This window comes from Hypanus sabinus, chromosome 10 (genome assembly GCF_030144855.1).
Source record: "Hypanus sabinus isolate sHypSab1 chromosome 10, sHypSab1.hap1, whole genome shotgun sequence".
Classification (NCBI taxonomy): domain Eukaryota; kingdom Metazoa; phylum Chordata; class Chondrichthyes; order Myliobatiformes; family Dasyatidae; genus Hypanus; species Hypanus sabinus.
The window spans coordinates 49,740,554-49,754,647 of NC_082715.1; the positions used below are offsets into that span (position 1 = coordinate 49,740,554).

The 14,094-nt window shown below is 39.0% G+C and overlaps 1 protein-coding gene across 1 annotated transcript; it reads left to right on the forward strand.

The window, feature by feature from the left end:
* Window positions 1-737: 737 nt before the first annotated feature.
* On the forward strand, window positions 738-10,417 carry sf3b6 (splicing factor 3b, subunit 6). The gene is made up of 4 exons (XM_059981829.1): window positions 738-887; window positions 1,161-1,279; window positions 8,700-8,838; window positions 10,031-10,417. Exons 1-4 carry the CDS (start codon window positions 858-860, stop codon window positions 10,115-10,117), a joined length of 375 nt encoding a protein of 124 aa, XP_059837812.1. The 5' UTR covers window positions 738-857; the 3' UTR covers window positions 10,118-10,417.
* Window positions 10,418-14,094: the final 3,677 nt, after the last annotated feature.

Genomic DNA, 14,094 nt, shown 5'->3' on the forward strand with positions numbered 1-14,094 from the left:
GCTAAAAGACTGAAGGTTGCTCTAGCAGACAAGGTGAAGGAGAATCCTGAGGGACTCTACAGATATGTTAAAAGGATAGCAAGAGACTAAATTGATCCTCTGGAAGATCAGAATGGTAATCCATATGTGGAGCCAAAACAGATGGCGGAGATCTTGAGGTATTTTTTTTTGTTTCTGTATTTACTCAGGACGCAGACGCAAGAGTCCATAGAAGTGAGGCAAAGCAACATCAACTTCATGGACCCTGTACAGACTACAGAAGAGGAGGTACTTACTACTCTGAGGCAAATCTGGATGGATAAATCCCCGGAGCCTGACAAGATGTAATCTCGGACCCTGCACCGATCCCCGTAGCACCCCACTAGTCACAAGCCTCCAGAGAGGCAACCCTCTACTATCACTCAACACTCCATTAAAATGGTTAAAGTAATAACTCCATTAAAGAGGTGAAAATAAATTAAAATTACTCCAGGTGGTTCACTTGTGCCTCGTATCGCTGCAGGAAGACGACTCCGCTGAAGTCAGGGCCACGCTTCATTAACCCTCCCCGGGACCTGCACAAGAAAGACCCACACCCTCTCTGCAGTCTTTCTCTAAACCTCCGAAATAAAGCATAATCTTTATTTTCTCACTCAATTGCGTAGTGCAGCTACCCTTACATTTCTGCAGTGAATCAAGTTCAAACTCAGCGGCTGTTTCCTGTTAATTTATGATCCCACGTGACCGCCGGAGCCGGCAATCAGCGGGGAGTGTTACGTAATGACGCAGGCGACGCAAGTGTCAGAGGACTTCCGGTTTGATCGCTCGGGAGTGAACGTCCCATCCGGTAGTGTTGTGCGGACCCCGAAGGAGACAAGATGGCGATGCAAGCGGCGAAACGGGCAAACGTGAGTTGGTATTTGGGGCGGAGTGTGTCCGGTTTCGTCGGATCGGACCCCTGCGTGACTCCAATGGAAGTGGGAGAAGAGTTTGTTGCGCTGCGGATCAATTTGGCCTCGCTAAGCCCTATCCTCGCGTTCAGCACCATGAATCCATCCTGTCCCACATCTCTACCTAACCTTTTTTAGCTTCCTCCACCTCCCCCATTCCATACACCCTCCCTCCTCCCTCTCCTACGACAGACGAGCTTCTGTAACAATTAGTCTTTCTTCCGATTTCAGATTCGTTTGCCTCCTGAAGTAAACCGCATCTTATACATAAGAAATTTGCCGTACAAAATAACAGCAGAAGAAATGTATGACATATTTGGAAAGTATGGGCCAATCAGACAGATAAGAGTGTAAGTAATCATTTAAAGAAAATTTCAGTACTGGACGTCTGAAGTAACAACAAAGTACTGGAACTATTCAGCCAGTGGATGTGAAAAGAGAAGCAGTTAATATTGCAGATCCAACAATCGGTTTCAGTATTGAATAACTACTGTTTCCTTCCTCTACCCTCAGCAGTCAGGTATACAATCCACACACAATATCCCTTCAAGTATAATGCCTTGTAAAAGTATTCAGTCCTCAGCTCTTTGTTCACATACAGTACTGTGCAAAAGTTTGAGGCACCTTATATTTTTTCTATAGATTTGTTTTAAAAGTTTATTTTTTCTCTTCTGCATCAATTTGTCAGTAGAAAAGAGCAAAATTTACATGTCTAAACGTTCATTTTCCATAAAATTGAATGTTACAGAGAAATGTTTCTATTTTGTTAAAGTAAGTGACATACTAACACCAGCCTCTGCATCCAGTACATAATTCCCTGGAACTTCCGCTATCTCCAACAGGATCCTACCACCAAGCACATCTTTCCCTCCCCCCCCCCCCCCCCCCCACACTTTATGCTTTTCACAGGGATAGCTCCCTATGTGACTCCCTTGTCCATTTATCCCTCCTCCTGATCCCCCTCCTGGCACTTATCCTTGCAAGCGGAACAAGTGCTACACCTAACCTTACACCTCCTTCACTACCATTCAGGGGCCCAAACAGTACTTCCAGGTGAGGCGACACTTCACCTATGAGTTTGTTGGGGTCATGTACTGTGTCCAGTGCTCCCAGAGTGGCCTCTTGTATATTGGTATGACTTGATGTATGACTTTCGCTGACCACCTACACTCCATCAGAAGATGTGGGATCTCTCAGTGGCCACCCATTTTAATTCTATTTCCCATTCCCATTCCAATATGTCAATCCATATCCTCCTCTACTAACCCGATGAAGCCACTTGCCCGACAACCAAACTAAAAGGTGAGGGTGTGGCAGCTGTGAGAGTTTAACCTTCAAATCATCAGTACTTGTACCATGGCAAGAGTGAGCATAGCAACAAGACATTAGATGGTCAATCTGCATCAGCAAGCAGAAATTCTGTGGCAGCCAAGAGCTTCAAGCTGTGTTATCCAAGCTCTTCTGATGAAGCACGAGGAAACAGGCAAAGTTGAAGACCAGAAATGCAGTGGGCCACAGAAACTGAGTGTAGCAGATGTGTGATGGATCGAATTGGTGTCCCTTCTTATCAGATCTGAACTCACAGAAACCACCCCTCTACAGTCTGGAAAAGTCTTGTCAGAAGTGGTCTTCCTGGAAGGGTTGCTACCAAAAAGCCATTCCTCTGAAGTGGGACAAAGCCAAGACATTCACCTATACACAAGGACTGGGTGCAGAACACTGGCAGCAAGTGTTCTGGACTGACAATTCAAATTTTGAAATTTGGCTCAAGCAGGAGCCAATCTGTCAGTGGAACAGCTGGACAGCACTACATGAATGAGTAAAGCACTGCAGAGGTTTGGGGCTGCATTTCTACAAATGGAATTAGTGACCTGTTCAGAATTATTGGAATCCTTAATGCTGAGAAATGCAAGCGGATTCTCACCCATTACGCAATACCATCAGGAAGGCACCTGATTGGTTCCAGTTTCATTCTGCAGCAGGTCATAAAGAACTACCTTCAACAAAAAGAACAAGGAGTTCTGCAACAGATGGTTTGGCCTCCACAGAGCCCTGATCTTAACAGCATTGAGAGTTTCTGGTGATGGTTATATTATAGAATTTTTTAAAACTTTTTCTTCTTTGCTTTCCCCTTGGCTATGTGAAATTTTTAATGATGCATTTGTTAAAAGATTACCTCAGTCTTTTTATGAAGCTACTATCTCTCTAATTCTTAAAAAAGATAAGGATCCCACTTTATGTGCATCTTATCGCCCTATATCACTATTAAATGTAGATTCTAAGATTCTTACAAAAATTTTAGCTATTAGGTTAGAAAAGGTATTATCACAGATTATTTCAGAAGACCAAACTGGTTTTATTAGAAATCGGTGTTTTTTAATATTAGAAAATTGATTAATATAATTTACACTTCATCACCCACAATTCCAGAATGTGTTATTTCACTAGATGCTGAAAAAGCCTTTGATAGAGTTGAATGGGTATACTTATTTAACACTTTGAGATATTTTAATTTTAGTCCTAATTTTATATCATGGATCAAACTAATATATCATAAACCTGTTGCTTCTGTTCTTACAAATAATTACAGATCTTTTTTTTCAATTATCTCGTGGTATGAGACAAGGTTGTCCCTTAAGTCCTTTATTGTTTAATATTGCATTAGAACCTTTAGCCATTGCTATTCGTGAATCTCCTAATATTTTTGGTATCACCCGTAATGAGAAATTATACAAGTTATCACTTTATGCTGATGACTTGTTGTTATATACTTCTGATCCTGACAGGTCAATTCCTGCTATTTTATCCTTGTTGGCTCAATTTGGTAATTTTTCTGGTTACAAACTAAACTTGGATAAGAGTGATTTATTCCCTTTAAACGCGCAAACTTTATTGAATGAAAGGACACCATTTAAAGTTGTTAATGATAACTTTATCTATTTAGGTATAAAAATTACTAAGAAATATAAAGATTTATTTACATTGAATTTTCTACCTATGCTTTATCAAATTCAACAACTTACTACAAGATGGTCTCCCTTATCCTTATCATTAGTTGGTCGGATTAATGCTATTAAAATGATGATTCTACCGAAATTTTTATATTTATTTCAAGCTTTACCAATTTTTATTCCTAAATCTTTTTTTGATAACATTGATTCAAAAATTTCTTCATTTGTGTGGCAAAATAAAAATCCTAGGTTAAGTAAAAGGCAATTACAAAAATCTAAAAAAGATGGTGGTTTAGCTCTACCTAACTTTAGATTTTACTATTGGGCGAATAATATTCGTAACTTAATTTATTGGAAATCAGAATTGGATTCACCATTGTGCCCACAGTGGGTAAATTTAGAATGCAATGAAGCACAGGGATATTCTCTATTCTCCGTTCTGGGTTCTTCTCTTTCTGCCGATTTAGTTAAATTCAATACATTCAATAAACAGATATCCAACCCTGTTGTCAAACATACATTACGAATTTGGTTACAATTTCGTAAATTTTTTACTCTGAAAAACTTTGTTCTTGATAGCCCTATTTTACTTAATTTTTTTTTCAAACCTTCTTTGACAGATCAGGCCTTTAGCATATGGAAAAGGAAAGGTATAAAATGTTTTCGTGATCTCTTCTTTGAAGGTAGTTTGATGTCTTTCGACCAACTTTCCAACAAATTTGAGTTACCTAAATCTAACTTTTTTAGATATTTACAAATTAGAAATTTTTTACATAAAATTCTACCATCCTTCCCCAATTCAACTTCAATGGACTTTTTAGGTATGATTTTTACCTTAAATCCTTATCAGAAGGGATTGGTGGCTTTTATTTATAATATGATTATGAAGATACAACCAGAAATATCAGGTAGAATTAAACAAGAATGGGGAAAAGAACTTCAATATAATATATCAATAGAAAAATGGGAAAAAATTTTACACATGGTTAATTCTTCTTCTATATGTGCTAAACATGCTTTAATACAATTTAAAATTGTACATAGAGCTCATATGTCTAAAGATAAGCTTGCTCGATTCTATTCTCATATTAACCCTCAATGTGACAGATGTCATTCAGATGTGGCTTCATTGACCCACATGTTTTGGTCATGTCCCGCTTTACATAACTATTGGAAGGACATATTTGCTACCATTTCCTCAAATTAGAATATCGATTTACAACCTCATTTTATTACTGCAATTTTTGGTATACCAAATGAGGATGATAATCAGTTTTCCCCTTCAATTAGACGAATGATTGCTTTTGTAACATTAATGGCCAGAAGGTCTATATTACAAAATTGGAAAGAAGTAAATCCTCCTATCACGTTCCAGTGGTTCTCTCAAACTATTTCTTTTCTGAGCTTGGAAAAAATTAGAAGCACTATTTTTGACTCTTCAATTAAATTTGAAGAAACTTGGGGACCGTTCATTCGACATTTTCATATGAATTAATTTGGCCTCTTCCAGACCTTCTCTTTACTTATTCTTGTTCAGGTATGGAGTTCCGGAGTTTTTGGCACTATCATATACAAATAAACTTATTATTGCCCATGTTAGTTTAGTTTAGTATATATTTTTTATATTTTTTGCCTGTATTTTTATAATTTTTTCTTTTTTTGATGATTATTTTTATTTTTTTCATATAATTATTATAGACTTGATTGATAATGTACTATGTTTTTCTGTTGATATTTTAATAGGATATTGTTATCCTACTATTAATTCAATTTCAAGTCTTATGTATTTATAACCTATTTATTATATTATGTTTTTTTTATATATGAAATTCAATAAAAAGATTGAAAAAGAAAGAAAGAGAGTTTCTGGGATTATAGAACCATAGAACATTACAGCACAGTAACAGGCCTTTTGGCCCTTCTTGGCTGTGCCGAACCATTTTTCTGCCTAGTCCCACTGACCTGCACCTGGACCATATCCCTCCATATACCTCTCATCCATGTACCTGTCCAAGTTTTTCTTCTTAAATGTTAAAAGTGAGCCCGCATTTACCACTTCATCTGACAGCTCATTCCACACTCCCACCACTCTGCATGAAGAAGCACCCCCCCATGTTACATCAGTACCTTTCATTTTTTTTCAGGTTTGTAAGTTCTCCAGTCTGCAGAATGGTATTTATTTAAAGAAGTAGAGACCTAGAGGTTTCTTCAATTATCTGGAGAGAAAAAGCAAGTGAGACAGCCGAAGTCTGTAGATGAACTGTGGAAAGCTTGGACTACCTACCAGATGATTTTCTTATAAAACTGCATGACAGTGTACCAAAGAGAAATTAAAGGCAGAGGGTGGTCATACCAAATATTGATTTGATTTAGTGCTTTTTTTATTTTGCTCTTTATAGTAAATGTTTTGATACTTAAAAACTTCGCATTATTTTTGAAAGCATATGTGCTTTACAGATTTTATTTACATGTGCCTAAGATTTTTGCACAGTACTGTAGATGATAATTACAATTACAACCAGGGATTTTGATCAATTTAACTGAGCATTTTTATTTGTGAATCACATGCTCGTTTTTTTCTGAGTAGAAGCCAAAAGAGGAAGAATTGTAAATCATGAAAAACTGAAAGTTCAGAAATGGAAGTGTCAACAGTTTAAAAGTATTCATCCCCCTTTTTGGATAAGCCTCTATTTGCACAACATGAAGCAAGATTTACCCGTTCCTCTTTGCAAGATTGCTCAAGCTGTGCCAGGGTATTGAAAGAAAGGCAGTGGACAGCAATACTGAGTCTTGCCATAGATGTTGGATCAGGTTATGGTCAGGACTCCAACTGGGCTACTTGAGGACATCAATTTGCTTTGGGTCATGGTCCTGCTGAAAGACTAACTTTCTCCCCAGTTTAAGCTTTCTAGCAGAGGCTAGCAGGTTTTTATCCAGGATTTCTTTGTATTTGGCAGCATTCATCTTTCCATCACTTCTGACCAGATTTTTGGTTCCTGCAGCTTAAAAGTATCCCCATAGTATGGATGGACAGTGCGGATGGTGTTTTACTTGGCTGAGGCACAGTATTAGATTCTAACCACACGTACTAAAAAGTACCATTTTAGTCTCATTTGACCACAAGACCTTCCACATCTTTACACTATCTTCTGAGTGGTGCTTGGTAAAGTCTTCAAGGGCAAGGATATCTTTTTTAGTCAGGACTTCTTCCTTGCCACTCTTCCATAAATACCGTTTTCGTGCAAGGCCTTAGAGATTGCAGAGCCTTGAACTTCATCTCCAGTTGCAGCCATTGACTTCAGCAGTTCACTCAGAGTGACGGTTGGCATCAGAATAGCCTCTCTTGCAGGTACCATTCTTCTCCAATGACTAAGTTCAGAGGGGCAGCCTGACCTAGACAGTGTGGCTGTGGTTTTGTTTTTTTTTCCACTTTTTCACGCTGGACTGCACTGAGCTCTGAGACATGTTCAGTGTCTGAGATAACCTTATACCCTTCCCCAGATTTGTGCTTCTTTGTAATCATTTCCCTGAATAGTCTTAAATGCTCTTTTGTCTTCATTTTAGTTTGGTCTGTTGAAAATCTACCATACTGTTGAACTTCACAGAGGGTGGGGGTATTTATTCTTATGAATTAATTGAAAACAGGTGATACTCTATTTGTTTACATCACAAATTGAGTGAGTTGGTAAGTAATGTACAATGCTGCACCTGGGAAAAGTTAGTGTAATCACAATGGGGATGAATACTTCTTCAGCCTCACAATTTTGGTTTCTAATTTTTCATAAACTCTTGACAGGCTTTGGAATTTTTCTTTTGATTTGACATGATACACATTGTTTTATAGATTAAAAATCCTACTTTAATATTTTAAATTTAGAAAATGAGCCACTAAAATATGAAATTAGTTGTGAGGGCTGAATACCTTTTTTAAGGCAATGAATAAAGAATCCTTAACCAAATTCAAAACTGTGTATTGCTATTGCAAGTGAATGTCACTTGTATCCTGTACCAACTTCTGTGCCCAAACTTTCACAAGCAGAAATTTGTTGTTCTAACCAAGCAAAACATTTCTATGCTGTGAGAAATTTATACTCAAGTGATAAGGTTCTAATTGAAACCAAATGTTCAGAGGAAACAGTATTTTAGTTTACTATGAGTAAATTGTAAATTTTATAAATGAAAGTATGTTTATTAAAGTTTAGCCTCTTACACTCCATAAAATTTCAAGCAATAATTACAATAAACTGCTGCACATGAAAACATAATTCATTTGGCTTTGTGTGCTGTTTGGTTAGATCTTGGTTACATCTCAGCTGTCTACCCATTGTGGCTCAATAAATTTTAAACCCTTGATTAATTTCAGTTTTAAATTGTTTCTATTGAGCTGGCTGAATTTTATAAATTGAAACTTAAATGGGCAGAGTTGCTTTGGCTTTGTGTATCCATTAGTCTGGGATCCTCACCGTCACCTCAGACAATTAAGTCTAAAGTGACAAATCCTACACAGCCTCTGTCATGCAAATCCGGTGGACTGGGTTTTTTAAAAATGTTCATCCCCACAGTTCAGGATGCTTTGAACTTGGTGCTCTCCAGTGGTGGAGAAGGTCATTTATTCAAGCAGCTGACCTTGTCTTTTGTTTCAGTGTAGCATTTTACAGGCAGGGTCTCGGGTGAGATGACCTTCAAAAGTGATGTTGCAGTTAGTTCATTATGAGATCAGCAAAAGAAGAAAGGTCAGAGTTGAGCTTATGAAACTTGTAATTGACACTAATTTTAACATTGTTCAAACTTACATTTGTAATTGTAACTTGCCTTGCAGTGGGAATACACCTGAGACGAGAGGAACTGCTTACGTGGTGTACGAAGATATTTTTGATGCCAAGAATGCTTGTGATCACTTGTCTGGTTTTAATGTCTGTAACAGATACCTTGTAGTTTTATACTACAATGCAAATAGGGTAAGTGTTCAGTACTTAAATTGCAAATTTAGTTATCAATACGGTAATAGATTTATAAGCAGGTTGAGGTTATGTAGATCACTTCTTTAAAATTTTAACATTTTACAAATGGAAAGAGAGCCACCCCCCCAAGAAATTGAATAGAGAAATGGTTGTTTCCAAGATTTATTCTGTGTGAGAAATAGGTATCAAGGAATGCGAGGTGACCTGAGACCTTGCTGCAATAAAGGATAGGAGAGAATGAGACCCAAAATCAGGGAAATGAATTATCTTGTGCTAGCATCAATCATAGTGCATGAAGCTATGCATGGATTGTGCATAAAGGTGGAAGTCTGGGACTTACTGAGTAAACAACCTGTATTACTCAAAATGCTGGAGGAACTCTGCAGGTCAGGCATCATCCATGGAAATGAACAGTCGACACTTAGGGCTGAGATCCTTCAACACTGTCAGAATAAGGTGGCAGGAGGGGAAGCAGGATAGCTGGAAGGTGATAGGCAAAGCCAGGTGGGTGGGAAAGCTAAAGGGCTGGAGATGTAAAAATCTGATAGGAGAGGAGAGTGGAACTTAGTGGGGGGTGGAGCACTGTTTGGGGGTGAGAAGAGGTAAGAGGCCAGAGTGAGCTATAAAAGTAGGTGGGAGAATGAGAGAAGTTTTTTTAATGGAAGGAGAAATCTACATTCAGGTTGGAGGCTACCCAGAAAGAATATAAGGTGTTGCTCCTCCATCCTGATTCCCCACTTTGATCTCTTACCTCTTCTACCACCTATCACCTCCCGCTGATACCTTTCCTCCTTCCTTTTTTCCTCTGGTCCACTCTCCTTCTAGCAGTTCCTTCGTCTCCAGCCCATTGCCTTTCTCACCTACCAGTCTTCACTTACCTTCTAGCTATCCTCCTACCCCTCCCCAAAATTTTTATTCTGGCATCTTCGTGTCCCCCCCCCCCCCCAGCCCTGAAGAAGGGCCTCAGCCTGATCTGTTGAGTTTCTTGAGGATTTTGTGTTATGTTGCTTTGGATTTGCAACATCTGCAGAATTTCTTGTATTTAGTACTTAATTATGGTTGATGATCTTTGGAGCTTCAGTATTTTGCTGTGATAATTAATTTTCAATGACAATAATACACATTTGTAAAGCTGTAGTCCAGAAGTCTAGTCCTTTAGTGGTTTTTAAATTTTCTTTATTTTAAATAGGCATTCCAGAAGATGGATACAAAGAAAAAGGAAGAGCAACTCAAAATTCTCAAGGAAAAGTATGGAATTAACACAGAAACAAAATGAACCATTGAGTCTTTGTTTCAATTTTTGTATTGTAAATATTGTTGAAAGGATTTTGAATAACAAGAAAATGAAAATCTCAAGAATTTGATAGTGTAAGAAAATCATTTACTTAGAACAAGTGGATGGTTATTTTAAACAGTGCCATTTATCTTGGCTCCATTTCCTGGTGACAATTAAATACAAATTAAATTAAATACAAAAATATATTTAAATTACCTTGTTTTTACTGTAGTGTTGAAGCTTGTTCATAATGTGCGCACTTGAATTCAAAAATATTAAAATATGGTTCTTTGTATGAAAGCTGCAGTTGTAGTCAAGTCTATTGATATCTTTGAATTTGCTAGTCATAATACTGGATAATCAGTTCTTTAGGACAAGTTGGAGTATCTTTAAATTCAAACTGTAGCTCCATATTATGACCTTCCATTATTTTTTTAATCGCCAGCTTAGTTATACACAGCATTGTGATTTACTGAGAGTAAATGAAAACTTAGTGCAAGTGTTACCATATTGTAGTCAGCACTATGGTTAACCCAGAACACAGAGAAATTTATCAAAACAAGTGTCAATGAGTTATAGATGACCTTTAACTGTTAAGTTTGCTTCTGTATACCTGATTATTTTTAATCTTTTTATAATTTTACTTCTGGTAAGATGGCAGCATATTCAATTGCAGACTCCTACAGGATCAACCAAAGGTGTCATTGTCCTTTTTAGACATTTTTACTATCACAAGATCCAGCTGGGCACTAAGAGCTTAAATACTGCAGGTCTACCCCATCAGTGAGTTGCCTGTTAATGTAGGAGGAGTTGGACTTGGTGCAGATGGTGCTGTAGCCTGAAATACTTGGAGTATTGTGTGCAGTTTTGGGCTCCTTAGTTTAGAAAGGATATACTGACATTGGAGAGTGTTTAGAGAAGGTTCACAAGAATGTTTCCAGGAACGAAAGGGTTAGCATATGAGGAACATCTGGCAGCTCTTGGGTTGTATTTCCTGGAGTTCAGGAGAATGACGGGGGATCTCATAGAAACATTCCAAATGTTAAAAGGCCTGAACAGATTAGATGGTAGGGGAGTGTAGGACAAGAGGGCATGAATTTTGGATTGAAGGACATCCATGTAGAACAGAGGGGTGGAGAAATTACTTTAGTCAGGAGGTGGTAAATCTGGAATTTGTTGCCATGAGCGGCTGTGGAGGCCAAGTCATTGGATGCATTTAAGGCAGAGACAGATAAGCTCTTGATTAGCCAGGGCATCAAACAGTACGGGGAGAAGGCAGGGGAATGGGGATGACTGGAAGAATTGGATCAGCCCATGATTGAATGGTGGAGCAGACTCGATGGGCCTAATGGCCTACTTCTGCTCCTGTATCTTACAGTTTTTTGGAAAACACCCTAGGTCTGGATTTCAGGCACCAATTTTTGCGATTCCTCTGTGTAGGTGAAGTCCCAAAAACTGAGTGAATAGGGGTTCAGTCCACAAGCATTAAGAGGCTCGCAGTGACCGATGAATTCTCTGGTCTTAACTTGTTCTCATACCACTAGTGGCTGAGGCCAAAAAAAATTCAACTGCTATTAGTAAACATTCAACACACCTAGTGTTTAACTTGGACAGGCACCTTACATGCTGCAAGCTTACAAAGAGTTAGTATCACTTGGAATGTTCAAACTTTAATATGTTCACAAAACCTAATACACCACAACATATCTACTCCTTTGAATGAGCAAACCAGACACTCAACTCTTCCTTCTGCTGAAAATGAAAAATACATATTAATATCCCCTGATGATTGAAAAAATACTATCAAAATTATACAAATTCAATTATTAACCACAAAATTCACATTAAATTATGTCCTCATCCTTAAGGGGTGTTAACAACATCTTGATAATTGAAACAGAATGAGTTAAGATTTAAGTCAAGTCAACTTTTATTGTCATTTTGACCTTAACTGCTGGTACAGTGCATAGTAAAAATGAGTCAATATTTTTCAGGACCATGGTGTTAAATGACACAGTACAAGAAACTAGACTGAACTACATAATTAAAAAAAAACAGAGAAAGCTACGTTAGACTACAGACCTGCACTGGACTGCATAAAGTGCACAAAAACAGTGCCGGCATTACAATAAATAATAAACAGGACAGTAGGGCAAGGTTAAAGACAGGACATTGTGATCCAGGATACAAGAGTCAGATTACAACCAATTTGGCATTTTCACAGAAGTGGTATGAGGCCAGCCATTTTGAGTTTACAACACCTATAGGCCCCCAATTAGTACATATCACAATGTACATTTTTCACAAAATAATACCGTTTTCACAAATCACAAGGTTATTAGTGGCTTGTCAGGTCTCAATAGGTCTGACGTCCAATAAGACAAGCATTAACACAGAACAAAGCATTTTCAGCAGGGACCTTTAAAGACAAAAGCAGGGAGTAGTTAAAACGTTTTTGTTCCCTTTTAGTCAATTTACCCAAATCCACACACACAGGATAAGTCTGTCCTTGTACCATCATCCGATATGTAATCTCACCCTGCACTCAAGGGGAAGACTGGTATGTCACAAACTCTTTTACATCCCAACCTCACAGAACCGAATCGGCTCGGTCTATTCAGTTTTGCCATCAGGAACAAAAGGAACAGATTGTCCTGTAAAAGCAGCAGTTGAAATTATATAAAGCACGGGGAAGGACAGGTAGCCATCCAGATAAGGAAGTGCTGCTCTTGCACACCTCTCACTTCCTTGACTTCATCTGCCGACCAGATTCACCTTAGAGGTCTATGGTACACCTGGCAGCGGAGGAGGTCCCCAGTGGAAATAGGTCTTTCCCCTGTACACTGGGGACCTGGAGTGGAAGGTGTTGCATAGGGCAGTACCATGCAACAGATTCACTGCCATCCGTGCAGTTGACCATTCTGTGGCCAGGAGATGTCAGTGTACCACGCTTATACGGCGTGAGAGGTTGCAGCCCGTTTGGGTATCTGAAGGGGCTGCTGCTCAGGTTCTAGTTGTACTTCAGCCCTGCACTACTTAGATACGAGAACCCGTGAAGTGCGAACTGCTATCAGATTGTATTTCAAGGGGGCTCGCCATATGCAGGAACAAAATGTCCTAATCCCGAAGGGTGCCATCCTGGTTAGCTTCAACAGTAGGGATTGCTATCAAAATACCAGTGGGGAGGCACTGGAATCGCTTCTGTAAAGGAAGGTGACCAGCATAATCTATTTGCCAAATCTGAGCAGGGTCCGGCCACGGCAAATAGCAACCAAGGGTCATTTTAAAAGCTGTCGTTCCCTAATTTCTAAACATAGTATGCAATTCCCCATGAGCTAGCTGTGTCAATGGGAAGGAATAATCCCCTCTGCCTAGACCTCTCTACAGCAGCACGCACCCTTAAATGAACACTGGTCCATGGAACAAGTAACAGTATCTGGGGCTGCGGGGGAGGTGACACTGTGTCAGCACAACGATACTTCAGTATCCCAAAAGGCCAACAAAGCGTTGGGATTCTTGTTTTGTAGTAGAGGGTGCTATGCCTAGGATTTTATTTCTGACCTTATCAGGCGTTATCCTGAGGAAGGGTATCGGCCTGAAATGTCGACTGTACTCTTTCCCATAAATGCTGCCAGGCCTGCTGAGTTCCTCCAGCATTTTGTGTGTGTAGCTTGGAATGCAGCACCCGCAGGTTTTCTTTTGTGGGTGTTATCCCTTTGCCTTCGCCCTTGGTTCACTGTTTGCCCAGACAACGAACAGTTGTAACTTGGCCCTGGATGCCATTGAGGTTATTTTCTGATCCCCTCGATTGCATGTCATCCATCAAAGTATTATGGGCTTCAGAAACATCCTCTTCAGAGGCTCTCTGCACTAGCACATCGTCTATATGATGTGCTACTTTAATGCTGGGGGATAGGAACACATTCATGCCGATCCCGTGCCACTGCGCTATGGAAAATAGTAGGACAAAGGCCATA